At 45.4% G+C, this 21,352-nt stretch overlaps 1 protein-coding gene across 2 annotated transcripts in view; it reads left to right on the plus strand.

Moving 5' to 3' along the window:
- The first annotated feature begins 6,564 nt into the window (after positions 1 to 6,564).
- The window catches only part of OXSR1 (oxidative stress responsive kinase 1), a 107,432-nt gene continuing 92,644 nt past the window's right edge, over positions 6,565 to 21,352 (plus strand). Inside the window, exon 1 of one of the 2 annotated variants that reach the window (XM_064277493.1) lies at positions 6,565 to 6,687. In XM_064277493.1, coding sequence (XP_064133563.1) covers positions 6,618 to 6,687 — 70 coding nt within the window. In that variant the 5' untranslated portion in view covers positions 6,565 to 6,617. The remainder of the gene's footprint in view (positions 6,688 to 21,352) is intronic. The other variant, XM_064277495.1, reaches the window with a different exon arrangement.

A 21,352-nucleotide genomic window follows, 5' to 3' on the forward strand; every position in this document is an offset into this window, starting at 1 on the left:
CTTGATGACAGTGGATTTGGTTTGTTTTTTACAGGCAGCGAGGATCGGGCAGCCTATGTCGAGGATGACGTCAGGCAGATGGTGGTCGAAACCAGTTCTTCCTGCCGAAGCAGATCGGGATCAGACCATCCAGCACACTGCTCAGCCTCTTGGGCTTACTCTGTTTCCACCAGACAATAAATAGCAACTACCCTTACCTGGAATCGACTCGACGGCACTGGGTACCCTTACTTAGAAGCCTGGTGGCACAGTGGTTAAGTGCTACCGCTGTTAACCAAAAGGTCAGCATCTCAGATCCACTGGCTGATCCTTGAAAACACTATGAAATTCGACTCTGTCCTATAGGATTGCTATGAATCAGAACTGACTCGACCATGATGTTTTTTTTTTGTGTGGTTACTGAGCATTTAAAGACTGACCAGGCATTGTGCTAAGCATTTCCAGGAACTTCTAGAGGCAATTTTTGTAACCCTTCTGAGTTTGTTTCCTTACCTGTAACACAGGCATCAGGACCTCATGAGGTTATTTTACTGATTAAATTAGGTGTTTATAACCCTTAGCGCATTGCCTGGCACCTAATAAGCACTCAAATCTAATTGTGGCTATGAAGACTTTCTTAGGCTTTAGTATCTGTATTTTACACTATGAAACTAGGTATTATATTCCTTGCTGTCTGAATCTATTCAGTTCCTGAGTTCAGAGAGTGGGGTATACCAAGTTATCACAACATGGGTGTTCAGTTTCTGAGTTTAGGTAGTGAGAAAAACCCACTGCCGTCAAGTGGATTCGGACTCATAGCGACCCCATGGGGTTTCCAAGGCTGTAAATCTTTACAGAAGCAGACTGCCACATCTTTGTCCTGCAGGGCCGCTGGAGGTAGTGAGGGATGCCTGTGTTTTGAATGTTTATAAACTATACCTGCTGCTCAGAGATTGATGCCCCTGTCTAAGGCTGAGAGCCACCTGGTATAAACGGTTTTATAAATTTTCCTTAAAACGGAAGAAGAGCAGCTCTTTGTTTATTTCCAGACTGTCAGTGTGCTGGCAGGGCTTAAGGGGGGCAAAAATACAAAGACCCTGCACAAATACTTTACTTTCTCCCCAGTGACAGGGTATCACCTACTCCTTACCGGTGACCCACAGCCTAGTCTGAGATATAGAACGTCCATGAGAAGAGAAGACCATCGGTCCATGGCTGCACAGACCAAGCGCCCAGCAACAGTCCGGGTGAGGTGGTGAATGTACATGGCTTCCCTCAGGGCTGGTGCAATCTCAGAAAACGCATGGCGGGAGGGGAGAAGCAGGTGAACCCTCACCTGGACCTGACAGACCAGGTAAGACTCAGATGGGTGGAGCAGAAGAGAAGCGGCCTTCCTGGAAGGAGGCGTGGCCTGAACAAAGGGGCAGAGGGGGGCATAATGAGACCAGGTTGGAGTAGAGTGTGGGAAAGACCCAGGTGGGAGGTCACTTTGAAAGAGGGGAAGGGCAGGATTGTGGGGTGCTATAAACATTAGCAGTGCCTGAGATGTGGGAAAAATCTTTAATTCAAATTATGAAATACACTTCAAAAGAGCACATAAGCTATCTTGCGCACCCAGGTTAAGGACAGACTACTACCTGCATCTTTTAAATCCTCCGTTCGCCCTGCTCCAGCTGCAGCTGCCCCTCCCCACCCCCACAGCTAATCACTAAACTTAAATACTTAAATCGTTGTTTGCTTCCTTGTTCTTAAGTATTTAATACATAACATTTTATTCAGCTGTGCCTACTTTTGACCTTTATGTGAATGCAGTCATACTTTACGTATTTTCTGTTTGTGTCTATCAGCACTGCTCTGAGATTCATTCAGGGTTATCCTACGGAGCATGTTTTCACTGCTGCGCGGTATCGGCCATATGAACGTTTTTACATTCTATGAATGGACATTTGGGTGGTTTCTTTTAATATAACAACACGTGGTGCTATAGGAATTTTTGTGTATGTGAGTTGGGGTATGTGTGTATTTAGGGTACGTACTTAGGAGTGAAATTCCTGGGTCGTAGGGAAAGCACAGGAGCCTTGGTGGTGCAGTGGCTAGGAGCTCGGCTGCTCACCAAGAGGTGGGCAGTTTGAATCCACTAGCCACTCCTTGGGAACCCTATGGGGCAGTTCTGCTCTGTCCTGTAGGGTCACTATGAGTTGGAATTGACTTGAAGGCAACGTTTTTTTTTTTTTTTTCCCCAGGGGAAGCCTAGGTTCTGCTTTATCAGGTAATAATACCAAATTGTTTTCCAAAGAGCTTGTGTTACATTTCCAGTAGCAGGATGAAAGTTTCTGTTGCTCCGCCTCCTGGCCCATACTTTGCATTGTTCAATGGGAAAATTCGTAACAGACATCTGACTTTGCTTTTAAGGCTTTTCTTATCCACAAAACCAAATATTAACCATAAAAATCCTGACCCAAACTGCAAAAACCTACCAGAAACTTCTCTAAAGCAATGGTACGTTGGTCTTGTCCTGCTCGAAAAGAATAGTTGTCAAACCGTTACCTCCTAATTTAACTCTCAAAAAGCCTCTGGGCGCAGGTGGCCGAGGGCCAGATTTTCAGCAGTCAAGCCAGAAGTAGAGCCCTGGGGGTACAGTGGTTAAGAACCTGGCTGCTAAGCAAAAGGTCAGCAGTTTAAATTCACCAGCCGGCTGCTCTTTGGGAACGCTGCAGGCAGTTCTGCTCTGTCTTGTCAGGTTGCTGTGAGCTCGAATTGACTCTTTGGCAACGTTTTTTTTCTTAAGGCCAGAAGAGACCAGACATCAGTTAATCTCAAGGTTCAGTCATGGCCGATCTTATATTTTCCTCCCTCCTCTTCTCTTTATAAGACTCACTGTACCCAGCTGCTTCCAGCCATTTGCTTTTTCTGGAATCAAAATGGTCTCCCTATCTGCATATAGAGTAACCGCTCAGAATAAAACTTTTGTTCAAATTTCGGTGAGTTTTTATTTTTAACAGAATCCTCTTTGTCATTTTTTTTGGTGAGGGTGAAATGGTACCTCGTTTAATCTTCATTTTCTTGAGATTTATGTTTATGGGCCCCCCAAATAATTTCATGTATCAGAATTAATGCATTAGTTCCAGTAATCTGTCTAAATTGCATTGTGTTCAAACAATACACATAAAGCAAAAATCTCTCTTTACCATGCACCACCAAGACCTTATTCCTTCTATTTACATACATGCAGAAATCTAATTTATTTTACAGCTTGCTTGTTTGCTTTAATTGTAGATCACCCCGTTCCGTTCCTGTGTGTATAGATCGATCCGGCCATATACAGATAAGGAAGCCCCAGGGACGCAGTGGTTAAGTCCTTGGCTGCTAGCCAAAAGGTCAGAGGTTCAAACCCACCATCCCTTCGTGGGAGAAAGGTGTGGCAGTTTGGTTCCGTAAAGATTACAGCCTTGGAAACTCTGTGGGGCAGTTCTACTCTGTCCTATAGGGTCACTATGAGTTGCAATTGACTCGAGGGCAATGGGTTGGTTTGTTTGTTTTCGAATGTATAGAGTTACCTCATTCTTTGTAGCTACTATGTAGTATTTCATAATATCGATGAATCATAATTTCACCAGTCCCCCCCTTCTTATTTTTTTTAAAGACAGGTAATATTTAAATTTACAAAATCCAAAATGAACAACAGTATATTCCTCCTGCTCCTCTTCCTCAGCCACCTAGCCCCCATACCTGGGGGCAGCCAAAGTTAACCAGTTGTGCCAGAGAGAGGCTCCATCCTCACCAGTCCCACCTGTTTCTTCCAGTTGAGCACCCAGGAGGTATTTCCTGCCTTCCCTAAGTTGGGATCAGACAACTGGGCTCTGGCCAATACAGGAAAAAGTAACTTGCAGACATGGCTAGCTTTTGTGGTATTCCCTGTCTCTTGACTAAGCGGCTGGTTGCAGAGGATTCAGGGAGGACCCCAAGGAAGCCCTGGAAGGTAGAGGTACCACAGAATGGAGGGAGCTGGAATCTCTGAGTCCCTGCTTAGAGAGTGAAACCAGGGCCATCTGCATTGGAATCCATGTGCTTGAGAAATAAGCTTTTGGGTTAAACCACTCAGATTTTTGGGTTTTTACTGCAGCTAGCATTAATTACACTCACACACAAGTTTATGTATCCCTACGTAGATGTTCCACATACTATATACAAGCAACTACCATTACAAATAATGCTACAATAAACACCCTAATGAAGTAGGTTTTTAGACATACTGGATCTCTGAGACGTAGTGTTTGACATGTAACAAGTACCGGTTGTTGTTGGGTGCCATGGAGTCCATTCCAACTCACGTGGCACAGCAGAGCTGCCCCACTGGGTTTTCTCTGCTATAATCTTTAAGGAAGCAGATCACTAGATCTTTCTCTGGTGGAGCCACTGGGTGGGTTCCAACTGCCAACACTTAGGTTAATAGCCAAGCTCTTAACCACTGAAGCACCCAGGGCTCCATAGCAGGTACCTAGTGCAGGACAAGGAACTAAATTTGATCTTTTTTCTCTGGTTTCTGAAAACAGCTGGGCAATTAAGGTGATCTTTGCCTTTCTAAAACAGCCAGGCAACACTTGAACACTTGTAAATGACTTGGGAGTTCCCAACTCAGCACCTTGGCCTGGAGCCTCAGAAAAGTAGGGGGCAGGATGCCGCCTCCACCACCCTCCCACCTTCAGAGGTCTGTTGTTTGCCCCTGAAGCCTGCCACGTGTGCTTTGGGGGATAAAAATGGCTGGCAGAGGGACCTCGAGGTCCCTTAGCTTTGGTGCTAGGTGGAAGGGTGCGTAGCCTAAGTGCCCATCCCACCTAATTTACCCTAGCTTGCCTGGGGGTAGGGAGACACCTGCAAAAGGTAGACCCGTTTTTGTCCCTCACCCACCATGCCAGGTGGAGGCAGGCATGACAGTTGTCTCCCCCACAACTTCCACAAGCCAGGGGGGACCAGCGGCTGCATTTAACTGTACCCTTCGGGTCCCTCTTCTGTGGTACGTAACAGGGTATATATATAAGTTTTCTGTCTCTGCCCTCCCCCTATCTGTTATATGCTGTCTGCTGCTTTTTGTAATAAAAGCTACTTTCCATGTGTAAAGAGCTTGGCTGTTAACCAAAAGGTCAGCAGTTCTAATCTTCCAGCAGCTCCTTGGAAACCCTATGGGGCAGTTCCACTCTGTCCTATAGGGTCGCTGGGAGTCAGAATCGTCTCCACCGGCAGTGAGTTTGGACCTCCTACAGCAGAGCTCAGCTCAGCGCTCCAGTCTCATCCATAATGGCTGCTATTGTCTGAAAGATGATGGACTGAGCAGTTTCTCACGTGGCCCTATTCACGTTGATACTGTCTCTCCCCCTTTTCTTTCCCTCTTTTACTGTGCATGTTCACAGTCTTCAGCTCACCAACTTCCCCGACAGCCCCGGGGGTGGTCAACCTGATAAAATTTAACCACAGTGAGGTCACACAAAGGTCACGGCTCTTGAAACGACCCAGACCAGAGCGGACCTAATCTCACTTGTATTGAACGAAACAAAACTAAAGTCCGTGGCGGGTCCCTCGGGAGGTGCTCACTTGGGCTCCTGACCCCCAGTTGAGAATGACCCGAGCTCCCTGCCACCAAACAGGCTTCCAGAGAGCGCTGCAAAGACGAGTTCCGCCTTGGAAAAAACTGCCACGGGGCCAGCCTCTGGTCCCACTCCGCCCCACAGCCCACGGCCTCTTGGCCGACTTGGCAGCCGTCCGCACCCCAAGGCACCCCACCCAGCTTCCCCCGGGCCGCTCCACACCCTGCGCAGCCGTTTACACGTCGCGCGCGGTGTGACAGTACGGCGTGACGTCGCGCAAAGATGGCGTCAGGCGAGCGGACGACGGGAGAAGCCCGCAGAGCTTGTGGGCGGGACTAACCTATGACTGACGTCCACAAGCACCCATCGCCTTTCCGATTCCTTCTCAAACGAACCAATGAGCACTAGGATGGAGACGACAGCGTGCCCCAGACGCTAAAGGTGGCTCCTCCCCTTCCGCTCGGTCGCGCCTTGGCCTCCATGTTTAATGTGGCTACTGTCTCCGTGCTATTTTCGGTTTTCTTGTGAATTTCCCATGTACTAGACGAGCTCCTTCTTGAGCATTTCTTCCCCTCCTGCGTCTCCGTCCCCCTTCCCGGGCGGGGTTCTTGCCGCTCGCCACATGCCGCGCCACACTTAAGATGGCGGCCGGAGGCTGACCGCGGCGGGGCGTGACCGGCGCGGTGACGTCAGCGCGCTGCGTGCCGGCAGGTGGAGGCAGAAGGGAAAGTTCGGCCAGTGCGTGGGGCTCGGGCAGAGGGCGGGACGGAGGGGCTGGGCCGGGGTGAGGCTGCCGTGGCTGCTGCTGCCGAGGCCGAGGCCGGGTCGGGGTCGGGGTCGGGGCCGGGGTCGGGGTGCCGGCCGCGGAGGAGCAGGAGGCGAGGTCGGCCGGAGCCGCGAGCCGCCGCCGCTGTGCCGCGCTGGTCGCCGCGGCGGGCCCCTGAGCCGTAGCTGTTTCCGAGGCGGTCGGTGGGCGCGGCGGCGGCGGCGGCGGCGGCTGGGGGCGGGGAGCGGCGCGGCCAGGAGGCGCGAGGACCGGGAGCCGCTGCCGCCGACATGTCCGAGGACGCGGGCGCCCTGCCTTGGTCCATCAACCGGGACGACTACGAGCTGCAGGAGGTGATCGGTGAGCAGGCGCGGCTGAGGGCGCCGTGGGGGGCGGCTCGCGGGGCCGGGGGGGCTCACGAGTCCTGGGGGGCGGTGGGGCTGGGGACTCACGGGGCCTGGGGGGCGGCGGGGTTGGGGGGGCTCACGGGGCTGGGGGGGCTCACGAGTCCTGGGGGGCGGTGGGGCTGGGGGCTCACGGGGCCTGGGGGGCGGCGGGGTTGGGGGGGCTCACGGGGCCTGGGGGGTTGACGGGGCGCGTGCGGGGCCTGGGGGGCTCGCGGGGCCGGGGGGGCGGCGGGGTAGGGGGGCTCACGGGGCCTGGAGGGCTCGCGGGACGCGTGCGGGGCCTGGGGGCTCTCGGGGCGCGTCGTGGCAGGTGTTGGCACAGGCGGCAGGTGTGCCCCGGAGAAGGCGAGCTGCAGGTGCGGGACAGGCCTCGGGGCGGGCGAGAGATGGGCGCCGGGGGCGTGGGCACAGCCCTCCGGGTCTGGACTGGTGGGGGGCTTCGGCTCATTCTCGCACTCCTGCCGGGCCGCTTGCGTGCCCCCGAAGTGCCAGGCACTCTCTGAGCAGCGTAGACTCGACTTCGGACTCCTGGAAACTACTACCTAGTCGGGGAATCAAAGCAAAACAAAAAACCCCAAACTCGTTGTCCCGGAGTCAATTCCGACTCATAGCGACCCCACAGGACAGGGTAGGACTGACCCATAGGGTTTCCGAGGAGCGGCTGGTGGATTCGAACTGCGGACCTTTTTGGTCAGCTGCTGAGCCCTCCACCGCTGCGCCACCAGGGCTCCCTAGTCGGGGAAGCAGACGTGAAATAAACGCACAAATGAAAGAATTAGAGCTTTTGGCAAGAGGTGAAAAGAAAGTGTGCTGATAGTCACCTGGTGATTGGTTTGGGGAGATTTCAGGGAAAATAGGTTTTTCCAGGCGCTAACAGTTAAATTGAGCCCTGACAGGTGACAGCGCCTGGGGAAGATTTTCCCACTGAGGGGCGAGGGGAGAACTGGAGGGGGTTTAGGACCACAAAGAAGACTGGCCAGGATGGGGCGATGAGGGAGGGCCAGGACCCTTGGTGAGGATTTTGGGTTCTTGTTTCAACTGTCTTTGGAAGGTTTCAGGCAGGAGTGTTACATGAGCTGATAAATCTGGCCACGTGGTGTGAAGGGGTGCAGGGACCAGAATGCCCACAAACAGGGACTGTGATGGAGGTGGGGCCCAGGGAAGGGTTGAACAGGAATAACCCAGTGACTTGGAAATCAAAAGCGGGTGGGTTTAGCTGAACAGGGTCCTTCCCTCTGACAGAGCAGACACCTGTGTTGGAGGAATCCTCTATTTTGTGAATCTGCACCCTGTGCAGAAAAGTGAGGTTAGCTTTATAGTGAAGACTGGCAGATGTTTCCGCAGCTGCCGTGGGGCTCTGAGTAGTCATGGCGGTGTGTCTGTTTTAGAGAAATTTTATCAAATTTCTTTTTTTTTTTTTTTTTTACCTTGTTTCTTGTTTTAAAACAAACCCGGGCTAAATTTTCCCTGAAAGACTTCTTTTTCTTTGTTATCCTGAAGCTACTCCCTGGGCCTGTGTTTTGCAGTGTGTTGGGTCTTTGACAGGTACTGGTTTGGTTCTAACATCAACTAGCAGGTCTCTGTGTTGATGGATTGCTTCCGGGTCCCTCAGTCAGGGGCTCATATTGAAGAAGGGGATTAAGTGGGAGATTCCAGAATGAAGAGTGAAGAGAGGGGGCCCCATCTTTGTTTTAGAAGAGAAATCACGTTTTCTTTCTTGGTAGGGTGTGCGTCTTTCTGGTGGTGGCTATTCTTAATACCTTTACTGGTAAGACGGTATAGAATTTCAGAGTTGGCAAGGGCTGTAGGGACTTAGGGATTAATTAGTTTGGTGTCCTCAAACTGGTAGTGTGTCGGTGGGCATAGAAGACTCTCTCAGTCCTCTGAGACAGAGTTAGCTTTTCATTGTTTCTCAAAGTGGTCTGTGTTCATAAAAGGTTAGGAGTACCAGTGTGATATGACCACCTTCTTAAAAACGAAGAAAACACTTTATTGGTGTATGGTTAAATACCAAAAGATTCACTCATTTTAAAAGCAAAATTCACTTCTTTTTCATGTATTGACTGTGTTACGCACCCATTGCGATAATCCAGTTTAAAGAGTATTTTACCACTCCAGTGACATTCTTTGTGCCTGTTTAAACTTAATTCCTCTTCCCACACCCAGCCCCGGTCAACCACTAATTTACTTTCTGTGCCTATAGATTTGACTTTTCTGGACATTTCATATAAATGGAATCAAACAATACATGATTTTTTGTTTGGCTTTTTTCATTTGTCATAATTAAAAAAAATTTTTAAACAGCTTTATTGTGTTATAATTTACTGTTAATCCACCTGTTTGAAGTACTCAGCAATTTTTACTAAATTTACAGAGTTGTTCGATCTTGACTACAATCCAATTAAAGAGCATTTCCATCATTCCAGAAAGATGTCTCATGTCCATTTGCAGTCACTCCCTGTTCCTACCCTCCACCCAGGCAGCTACTGTGCTGTACACAATTTACTGATCTACTTTGTCTCTATAAATTGGCCTTTTCTGAACATTGTGTGCAGACCGAATCGTATAATATGTGGTCCTTTGTGTTTGGCTGTTTTCATTTAGCGTAATGTTTTTCGAGGTTCATCCCTGTAGCATGGTCAGTACTTCGTTCCTTTTTATTGCCAACACCATTTAACAGACATTGGGTTGTTTCTCCTTTTTGGCTGTTAGGATTAATGCTACTATAAGTATTCATGTGTAAATCTGTGTGTGAATATGTATTTCATTTTTCTTGGGTGTATAAGGAGCAGATTGTTGGGTTGTATGATAAGTTTATGTTTAGCTTTTTAAGAAACTGCCAAACTCTTTTCCAAAGTGACTGGACCCTTTTGCATCCCCACTAGCAGTGTACGGGAGCTCTTGTTTCTCTACCTCCTGGCTGACATTTGTGTGGTTTTTTTTGGTAAGTGTCTGTGTAACAACACTGCCATCTCAACATTTCTTGATTATGTGATTCAGTGACGTTTATTACGACCCTCGTGTTACGCAGCCGGTACCACTTACCTTCCAGGACTCCCCATAACCCTTGGTAGAAGCTGGGTGCTCCATAAGCAGTGGCTCCCTCCTTCTCGGCCCCTTTCATCCTGGCAGCCAAACATCGCTGTGTGTACGTTGGCCTAGTCTAGACATTTCATGTAAGGACCATACAATATCTGCTCTTCCGTGGCTGGCTTATTTGACTCAGCATGTTTTCAGGGTTCATCCATGTTGTAGCATGCGTCAAGACTTCATTTCTTTTTGTGGCTGAGTGGTATTCCATTATATCTACCACATTTTGTTTATCTGTTCACCTGTTGATGGATATTTAGGTGGTTTGCACCTTTTTGCTGTTGTGAATAGTGGTGCAGTGAACGTGGGTGTACAGGTGTCTGCGTCCCTAGGAGTGGAATTGCTGGGTCATATGATGGTTCTAGGAAACGCTAGTGGTGCAGTGGTTGAGGGCTACGGCTGCTTATCAAAAGATTGGCAGTTTGAAACCACCAGGAGCTCTTTGGAAGCTCTGTGGGGCAGTTCTACTCTGTCCTGTAGGGTCAGTATGAGTGGGAATTGACTCGAGGCAGAGGGTTTTTGGTTTATGATGGTTCTGCGGAGTGCCTGGATCGAGCAAATGCTGGCTGAAAAGTTAGTGGTTCGACTCGCCCAGAGGGGACTCAGAAGATAGGCCTGGTGATTTGCTTCTGAAAACCCTATTGAACAGTTCTACTCTGCACACATGGGGTTACCCTGAGTCGAAATTGACCCGATGGCAGCTAACAACAACTTCGTGATTCTACATTTAGCTTTTTGAGGACCTGCCGAACAGTTTTCCACGGAGGCTGTATCATTTAAAGTCTCAGCGAGCGGTGGGTGAGGATGCTGGCTTCTCTACATTCTCTCCAACACCCGTTGTTCGCAGGTTTTTTTCTTGTCATAGTGGTGAAGTAGTATCTCATTTTGGTTTTGATATGCATTTCCGTAATAGTTCATGATGTTGAGGATCTTCTCATTTGATTATTGGCCATTTATCTTTCTTCTTTGGTGAAATGCCTGTTCAAGTCCTCTGCTCATTTTTTGATTGGGTCGTCTTTGTTGTTCAGTCGTAGGAGTTATTTATATATTCTGGATACTGAACTTTTACCAGATAAATGATTCCTCCCAATTTTCCCCCAGTCTGTAGGTTGTCTGTTCACTTTGTTGATCCAGTCATTTGATGAACCAAAGTTTTTAATTTTAATGAAGTCTCATTTAGGTTTTGTCCTTTCTTACTTTCCTGTCTCTTTAATGACCTAGTTTTCAATATACAACTCCCTTACTTTCTTGGTTAAATTTATTCCTAGGTATTTTATTATTTTGGATGCTTTTGTGAGTGGAATTGTTTCCTTAATTTCCTTTTCAGAATGCTCATTGCCAATGTGTAGAAACCTTATTGGTTTCTGTGTATTGACCTTGTACTCCGTCCGGCGCTTCGTGGAATTCATTTATTAGCTCTGGTAGCTTGCTTGTGGAATCTTTGGGTTTTCTGTATATAGGATCGTGTCCTCTGTGGAAACGGGCTAATTTTATTTTTTCCTTCCTGATTTGGGTACCTTTTATTTCTTTTTCTTGCCTGTGTTGTCTGTCTTTTTACTTGTAGCCATCCTAGTGGGTGTGAAGGTCCCTGAGTGGCACAGACGGTTTGGGATCGACTACTAACCACAGGTTGGCAATTTGAACCCACCCGGCAGCGCCGTGGAGAAAGGCTTGGCGATGCGCTTCTGTCAAGATTACAGCCAAGGAAACCTTATGGAGCGTTTCTACTCCAGTGTAACACCTGGGGCCTCAGTGAGTCAGAACTGACTCTGCTGACGGTGGGTTTGGTTTTGGTTTAGTGGGTGTGCAGTGGTATCTCGTGGTCTCGATTCGCCTTTTCCCCGATGACTGATGATGGTGAGCGTCTTTGCAAGTGCTTATTAGCCTTTTGTATATCTTCTTTGGTGAAATGTTTTTTCAAATCTTTTCCCCATCTGGGTTGCCCATTGAGTTGCTTGTCGAGTAATAAGAATTTTATTAACAATGTATGTATGTATACGTCTACACACACATATACGCACACATTTTATATATTATATATGTATTATATATTATTCTGGATATGTGTATGTTATTCCTTGTCAGATAAATTATTTCAAATTTTTCTGTCATTCTGAACCTTCTTAATTATATCCTGAAGTGGAGAACTTCTGAATTTTGATGGAAGTTTAACTTATTGCTGTTGGTTTTGAATTTAAATTCTTACCTAACTCAAGAGCATGAAAATTTTTTCCTGTGTTTTCGTCGAAACGGTACACTTTTAGCTCTTACATTCAGGTCTCTTGATGTATTTTGAGTTGTTTTGTGTATGGTGCGAAGGTGATCCACCGTATTTTGTAGATGAAGATGGGAGAGAGAGCGCCTAATACCGGTGTCTTACTCTCCTGTGGACTAACTCAGGATCCTTCCTCCTGCATCTGCATTTGATTGGTTTTTGGATATAAACTGGAAGGTGGTGGTCATAATCCCACAGATTAAGGGACATATCCTTACAATGAAAAAAATCTGATAGGAGCAGAAATTTTTAGATGACCCTTCTGGATGTAGTAGGAGTTGTTCTCTTGTGTGTATCCTATTTTGTAATTTTTTAAATTATTTTTTTATATAATTTTATTTATTTTGTTGTTGATGAGACTATACACAGCAAAACACACACCAGTCAGCAGTTTCTGCTTGTACCATTTAGTGACACTGATTACATTCTTCGAGTTGTGTAACCATTCTCATCCTCCCTTTCTGAGTTGTTCCTCCCCATTAACATAAATTCACTGCCCCCTCAAGTTCCTGTCTAATCTTTGGAATTGCTCTTGTTCATTTGATCCCATATGGATAGTTCTTAAAAGAGCACAGTGCTCAAGGCAGACATTTTTCACTAGTTGAACTATTGTTTGGTTTTGAGAAGACTGCAGTTTTAAGGTTTAAAGATTATCTCAGGGCAGTAGCTTCAGGGGTTCATCCAGCCTCCACGGCTCCGGGAAGTGTGGCGTCCCTGAGAATTTGAAATTCTGTTTTGCGTCTTCCCCCTTTTGATCAGGATTCTTCTATGGAATCTTTGATCAAAATCTTCAGTAGTGGTAGTCAGGCTCCATCCAGTTCTTCTGGTCTCATGGCAAAGGAGGCAGTTTTTCATGGAGGCAATTAGCCACACATTCCATGTCCTCCTCCTGTTCTTGACTGTCCTTCCTCTGTTCTTCCAGGTGAATAGAGACCAGTTGTGATAGTCTATAATTTTTTAATGTTCTCTCATTCATTAGTTCCTAAAAGTTCCATCTTCTACTCTAGTCCTCATACCGTTTCTCTCACTCTACGCTGTCATTAAAAAAAAAAAAAAAAGTTGTTCTTTGAACTACAGCCTAACGCAAATAGCAAGGCTCAATAAAGCAGGGTGTTCTAACTTTGTTTCCATATCAAAATGTTTGGAACACACATTTTGTAATAATCTATAGATTTCAAAATGAATCCTTGTGATTTCTTCAGGTACACTCAATTTTTCGAGAAACATATTACTGGAGCCCAGAAAAAAGGATTTAGGAGATGATCTAAATGTTCTGTTTTTGAAGGATTGTATTCTAGGGAAATCAGTGTAATGGTGCTTCCCTCGCCATCACACCATACACATTTATTGGAACTCTAATGTTTTCCCATATGCTATTTAGCACCGTATTATTTGTGGGATTGGTTATTTTTCACATTCTGTTTTGTTCTCCATATTTCTGGTAAAGAGCCAGGAGAAAGAAAAATCCCTTCTTAGTGACACATTAATTCAAAGGATTTTCTTTAAAAGAATCCTATGACCTTAAGCAGGCATTGGCAAGATGTAAAGTTCTTTTTAAGTATGATTATTTTTAAAAGCTGTTATTATTTTCTCCATTAATCTTTCATCTCCTCAGTGTTTTTGAGCTTCTTTCTAGCCGTTATTTGCATTGGAATTTCTAAACAGGTGTTGTGCCATGTGTTAAGAGTAGGGGCTTTGGGGCAGGGCTTCAGACTGGTTCTTCCTGGTTCAGTCATGGCCAGGGAAGCAAAACTGGAACAGACCCGAACTTTTAAAATTTGGGTGAACCAGAATGAGAAAAATTATGAGCCAAAGCCCTGTTGGAGACCTAATCTCCCTCCTAGAAAACAAGGGCAGCGTATGCTGCCTGTTAGAGCTTGAGCAGAGCTGAAGCCGCAGTGCTCTGCTCAAAGATGGCGGCTGATTGCGCTGCTCTGAACGTCACTCTCTGCAGACCTCTCTCACGCATCAGGCCCCTGAAAGGACTCGCTAGCCTCTTCCGAGCCTTCCATTCCAGAGCTTCCCCTGGAATTTCTCCTGTTCTGGTTATTGTTCCAGATCACAGGAATGGCACAAATTCTGGTCTGTTCTGGTCTTGCTTTGTTGGCCATAATGGAGCTGGTTTGAACCAGTTCAATCTCTGCTTTGGGGTTAGACTGATCTGGCTTTACCTCTTACCTACTAGCTATGTGATCTTGGGCAAATTATGTAACTGGTTTTAGTGTCAGCTTTTTATCTGTAAATGGGGTAATAGTAGCTGTGTAATTGGGGCTGTTTTGTGGATTAAGTGTAATTGTTTATGGAAAGTAGTTTATATTAAATGCTTCATAGGTGGCAGTCGTTACTGTCTTTTTTTTTTCCTTTCTCCTTTTCTCCTTTCCACTGTCCTTATGGGTCCCAATTTTTGGTGTTGCCATGAAATATGGAATACTGTGTGGTTATGATATTATACAAGTTAAATATCTTGAATCTATTTTAGTGCATATTGGAACACCACTGCAGCTTTCTTTCTTTACTTCCAGGTTGTATTCAAGTTTAGATGGAGTTAGGGATTTATGGTGGACATAGAAACAGCTGTGTAGGATCCCACCATGTGTGGTATTGTCAACAGCATAGTGTGACAGCAGGGAGAGAAACCACACTGGCAAGGGCTTTGCCATTTGGTTTTTGTTGTTCATCTTGAAAAGTCTCTGTAAATACTTACTGTTTATCTCAGACTAGAATTAGAAAATTGTTCACTAAAATTTGTTTTTAAGCCCAGAAGAACTAGATGGTGCCCAGCTGCAACCACCGACTACTTTGACAAGGGATCACAATAGAGGATTCTGGACAGACTGGGAGAAAAATGTAGAACAAAATTCAAATTCACAAAAAAGACCAGACTTAACTGGTCTCACAGACACTCGAGGAAGCCCTGAGACTCTGGCCCCGGACACCCTGCAAGCCCAGAACTGAAGCTGCTCCTAAAGTCCACCTTTCAGCCAAATATTAGGCAGGCCTATAAAACAAACATTAACACACGTGAGGAATGTGCTTCTTATTCTTAGTTCAGCCAAGTACACGGGACCAAATGGGCAACACCTGCCCATAAGCCACGATGAGAAGGCAGGAAGGGACAGGAAAACTGGACAGTGAATGGACACAGGAGCCTGGGGTGGAGAGGGGGAGAGAGCTGACACATTGTGGAGAGTGCAGCCGGTGTCACAAAACAATTTGTGTCTAAGTTTTTGAATGAGAAACTAATTTGCGCTGTGAACTTTCACTTACAATAAAATTTTTAAAAAAAATCCATAAAAAATTTTTGTATTTAGTGGGGTATGACTTGCCTAGCTTTGACATTTGGTGAAGGCAACCCACTGGTTTTACTCTCTGCTCACTCCCTGCTTGTACATTTTCATCAGTTGTTCATGAGCCACGCATCTTCATGTCTGAGTAGTGGTTTCCCCTAGCCCTCTGAGCCGGAGAGACTTCGTGTTCTGTCAGTAGTGAGGTTTAGTTAATGGATTTCCCCTTCACTGGGAGACTCCACTAAGGCCACATCTTCAGTGAGGCCAGGGTTAGATGCAGTGAAATGCAGTCCCTCTGACACAGCCTCCTAGGGTCTCATGGCAAAGGAGCAGTTGTCCATGGAGGTAACGGGGTTGTGTCAGAGGGATTGCATTTGTCTGCATGTAATGGAAAACAGGAATAATAGGGGCAGTGAAATGCTTTTCCCCTTATGTAACAAGAAGACTGGAGGTGTCAGCCTAGGTGCCCCCAGGAGCTTGGTTCCTCATTTTTCGCTCTCTGACATGGATTGCCTTACACTTATTCTGCCAAGGTAATGATTCCCCCTCTAGCCTCATGCTTGTGTTCCAGGCAGGAAGAATATGGCAACAGGACAGAAAGTACGTGACAGCTGAGGTTGCTCCCTTTCAAAGGGCATTCTCTCCTGGAAGCCTTACTCAGTGAGTTCCATTTCCATTTTACTGGCCAGAATTGTGTAATTTGGGCATTTGCAAAGGAGGCTGGGAGGTGATTTGTGGCTGAGTGCGTTGTTTCTTCAGACACAATTGATGAGGATTCTCTTGTTAAAGAAATGGGAATTTTATGTCGGAAAGGCAACTCATAAAGACACTGGTTTCGTTTTTTAGGTGAATTAAGTAAAATAAGATGAATAAATTATTCAGGTGAATAATTTAACTGGACACATAGTGATCAGTTAATAAATATTAGCTTTAATCTGATGAAGGATTTTGCTTGCCAATTGAGAGCATGGTGTTCAAACATCATTTTCTGGTTTCTAGGCCCTACTCTGCCTCCTACTAGCTGTGTGACCTCATGCTTACCTTTGCTTATTTGTAAGCTAGGGGTAATAATACCTAACTCATGGGATTATTGTGAGGAAAGGTGAAAGCAAATGTCAGCAAAGAAAGTGCCCAGCATGATACTTGGCACACCGAGTCAGTACTCGCTGAGCACTGATGGTCGCCCTGGTAATAGGGAGATAATGCCAGTGGAGAGTGGGCTATTTTTGTGTTTCTTCTGCCCCAGGTGAGTATTTTATTTCCTTCAAAGTGCATTCCACTTTTTGATTGATTAATCTGTTCAACAAATATTCACTGAACTCCTGTTATGTGCCATACACTGGATGCTGGGGATATAGCAGAAAAACATATCCCTGCCTTCGTGGAACGGAGGTAGGTTGCAGTTTTAAATTGCTCAAGCAAAATAACTAAGAAGGTGACATTCGAAGAAAGACCTGAATGGAGGAGGTGAAGAAGTGGATGGGGGTGGTTGTCTGCAGGAAGTTTGCCCCCAGCACTGAAGTAGAAGCATGCCGAGGTGGGTAAGGAACAGAAAGGGCTTGAGGCTGGCTGCAGCAGAGTGCCCAGGCAAGAGGACTAGGCGAAGAGGTCAGACAAGTGGTGGTGGTAGGGACAAATGGTCCAGATTGCATGAAGCTGTGTAAGTCATTGCAGGAACTTGGCTTTTGCTTTTGAGTAAGACTGAAAGTCATGGCAGGGTTTTGAGCAGAGGAGTGATGTGATCTGACTTATCTTATGAAAGGATGTCTTGGGTATTACGTGAAGAGTAGGTTTGTAAGGTACCATAGGGGCAGGAAAGGCTGCCCAGGGGAGAGTAGTGGAGGTGCTGAGGGTGGTCAGATTGTGGAGGTGGCATGTTGTGAAGTTAGAGGATTTGTGCTGGATTAGGTGGGAGAGGAAGGGCAGCCAACATGGTTCCATGATTTTTGGCCGGAGCATCTGGAAGGATGGTGTTACCATCCGCTGGAACGGAAGAGCGATTGGGTGATTCATTGCAGAACCACCAGGCTGCTTGAGTAACTGCCCCGAGCATATGACAGTGCACCTTTATTTCCATCTCCATATGGAGAAAATAGCATGATTCTTAGGATGGTGACTTTTCTTACAGCTGTGTCTCCAATTCTAGGAGCCAGTGTTCAACATGACTCTGACAAGAGCCCTTATTTGGAAAAGAGTTTACAAAATCGTAAATTCCTGTATTTTCCATGGTTCAGGTGACAATGCCTTTAGTCACCTGTCTGAACAGTCTGAGCTAGCTCCTTTCTATGTAAAACCTTACTAAAGAATAATTAAAAACATAATCTTTAGAATACGTATCTGTTACGGTGATGGCTAAGGAACGCTGGCGGCACAGTGGTTAAATGCTTGGCTGCTAACCGAATGGTCCTTGGTTCGAACCCGCCAGCTGCTCTGCAGGAGAAAAGACCTGGTGATCTACTTCCGTGAAGATTTCAGCCTAGTAAACCCTATGGGGCAGTTCTGCTCTGTCCTACAGGATGGCCATGGGTTGGAGTCGACTCGAGGGCACACAGCAACAACATGGTGATGGCCAGCCAAATTTTGGAGGAAATTCTCTTCAGTTGATTTGATTCATTTACTTATTTTCCTCATGGCTAGGAATAATACCCATTTTTTTACTCTTTTTTTTTTTAATTTCTGGGTCTGATAGAGACTGAAATTTTTTTTTTAGTTCCCCAGTGCCTTTGGCCAGCTCCTTTTTTGTACCAAGAGGTAAAGAGTTAGCCAGTTTGAAGCATTTCGGGAGAAGGCGTGTGCTTAAGTCTGTTACGCCGTCCTGCTGTGTGGTGTACACTTAGCTGCAGTTGAGGGACTAACTGGAAGAGGACAGAAGGGTGGAGGAAGTGCTGGTGGGGGGGCTGGTACCTCCAGGTCCTTCAACAGTGTGAAATAGTCCAGGTCAGAGGTAGGGTATTTTGTTGGAAATTGTTCTAGAATTTTCATTGTTCTTCACACAGGCCAACAACGTATGCTTAGTAGAGGCGTCGAGGAAGTAGCTTTCACAGTTTGAACCATCCCCAAGAGATGCCCGTGTGTTTAGACTGAAGTTAAAGTTTTATAGAATAACATTGGCCCTTGTATGTGCAGTTCATATTAGTGTTTTCTGCTTGATTCTGTTTACTTCAGGAAATGATGATAGAAACCCAGTGAATTCACTTGTAGTTTGAAAAACACAGCGTTAAAGAACTTGCTTTAAAAAAGGAGAGATGAAATATTGTTTCCATTTGTATCTCTAACCCTTCTATGTTAGTAGATTTTTGGAAAATATTAGAGAACAGGTGAAATAATTTCAAGTAAGATTTTAAGATATCCATTCCTGCCTTAATTACATTATTTATTGTTATTTTCTATAATTTTTTTCTGATGGAAGAGCATCATTGGCTATTCTGAATTAGTGGTGTTGAATTAGTTTTTTTTTTTTTTTTGCCATTTCAAATAATTTTATTTCACACTGTTTATAAGGATAATATGTATCTTTATTGGCATATGTATTTTATTATTGTAAAAATACATTTACTACAACATTTGCAATTCAACATTTTTCAGAAAGTAGAGAGTTTTTGGAAACCCTGGTGGCGTAGTGGTTAAGTGCTACGGCTGCCAATCAAAGGATCAGCGGTTCGAATCCGCCAGGCGCTCCTTGGAAACTTTATGGGGCAGTTCTGCTCTGTCCTATAAGGTTGCTATGAGTCAGAATCGACTCAACGGCAATGGGTTTGGTTTTGGTTTTAGAGAGTTTTTACTACATTACCGTAATCCTTCATGTTGGAACCTTAAAATACTTTTCAATTCCTGGAAAATATTTTGACATTTGTTTTGGGAAGTTCATATGAAGATTAATGAAATTGTTACCATCGAAGAATTGGAGCCTGCCAGTCTCTTTTTATCTTCAGGTGTGGGACATGTTAGCAATTTGTCTTTTCGTCCGTTTGTTAAATCACACCAGAACTTAATATCATGCTCCTAGGGAAATTTGTTAAATAAATGAATCTTTGAGTGGAAGAAAGTTATTTTAGATTGGTAAATACCTAGGCCTGGTGTTTCATGATTATTGAAATTTGATTCTGTGTTTAGTAATGACTAGGAGTTAAAAGGAGTCCCTGGGTGATGCAGACAGTTAAGCGCTGCTGGGCTGCTAACTGAAACGTTGGCGGTTGAATCCACCCAGAGGTGCCTTGGAAAAAAGGCCTGGCTTTCTGCTTCTGAAAGGTCACAGCCATGACAACGGTGTGGAACACTGAAACACTTGGGGCTGCCATGTGTTGAAGTTGACTCAACTGTAGTTTTTTTTTTAAAGGAATTAATAATAACTATCCTAGCCCTGGTAGTGCAGTTGGTTAAGAGCTCAGCTGCTAACCAAAAGGTGGGCAGTTCATATCCACCAGCCATTTCTTGGAAACCCTATGGGGCAGTTCTACTCTGTCCTATAAGGTCGCTACAAAATTTTTCTCTTAGAAATTTAAGTTTCAAAGCTCCAGTGCTAGACTGTCATGTACAGTAAAACCTGTGAAAGCTGAAACCCATGTAAAGCGGAAACCTGTCAGAGAAGGAAAACTAAAATATTTTTCACTAATAGAGAGCAATAAAAAGGGATAAGACTGCACCCTGTCAAAGCGGGAAAACTTGCCAGACTTGGACCAACAAGTCAGTCCCTGGAGTTCTGGCTCTCACGGGTTCCCTTGTGCTGCTCTTAGATAAGCTGATTAGCTCATTTATCTCAATAGCTGATTTTATAGGCTGCTCAGTTATAAGGTCTTAGTAAAGTCTCTTCTCCTAAGTGACTCCTCTCTGTGGGAGAGTCTAGGTAGCATTTCGTCCAGAATACTGAAAGCCTGTTAGGTTTTACATGACACATCGGGTTAGAGCTGCTTTCTCTTCGTGTAGTTGGTATGGCAGTACTTACAGCTCTGTTTCTTTTCTCATACCCTCTTAAAACAACATTTTGGTGAAATCCCTTTTTATTTGGGAAGAGGATGAGAGAACGAAGAGGAAGGGGGACAGAATTTGCACATTTTTCCTTTTTTAGTGCTTACACTTCATCTCTATCCAAGGCTGCCTATTTGTACAGGAGAACTAAAGTCATACCTAATAATTAAAGTGTTGAAGAAGCTACAGTTTTAATGAGTGAGTAGAGGCGGGAAGCTGGTGGGGATAAAGACACAAGTATTTAGAATCAAATTAAGACCTACCCTATGCCAAGTATTTGAGGAGACACGGAAATGTTTTTTTAACAGTTTAAGTGTTTAACAATAAGATAAAGGGTAAGTAAATTGACAATAGCAACTTTAAAAAAAAATTTTATTGTCCTTTAGGTGAAAGTTAGGAGCTACGGCTGCAAACCAAAAGGTCAGCAGACTGAATCCACCAGCCGCTCCTTGGAAACCCTATGGGGCAGTTCTACCCTGTCCTGTAGGGTCACTATGAGTCGGAATCAACTCAACAGCAATGGTTTTTTAAATTTTTTTAGGTGAAAGTTTACAGCTCAGGTTAGTTTCTCATTCAAAACTTTTATACACGTTTTGTGACATTGGTTGCAGTCCCCACAATGTGACAGCACTCTCTCCCTTTCTACCCTGGGTTCCCTGGGTCCATTTATCCGCTTCCTGATAGCAACCATTTTTTGAGCACAGCTGTGATTCAGGCACATAGTCCGGAAACAGAAACTCACCCTGCTGATAAGTAAGTGGTGGAGCTGAAGGCTGCGTCTAAGTCTGGTTCCCATGGAGCTACCTGAGGTTAGGTGAGTTTTGAGTGGGCTTTGAAAGGAAGGCAAGGTATGTAGAAAGCTGGGTGAATGGTATACGAGACCAAGTAAAGTATTCCTTTGTCTTCAACTTCACCGCGTCTGGGAAATCAGTTCACTTGTTCAGTTGTCCTCAGGGAGTACAGTATCAGGTAGCTGCTGTGGTTTAGTGAGCTGAGGAGTG

Source organism: Loxodonta africana, chromosome 27, assembly GCF_030014295.1.
Source record: "Loxodonta africana isolate mLoxAfr1 chromosome 27, mLoxAfr1.hap2, whole genome shotgun sequence".
Lineage (NCBI taxonomy): Eukaryota > Metazoa > Chordata > Mammalia > Proboscidea > Elephantidae > Loxodonta > Loxodonta africana.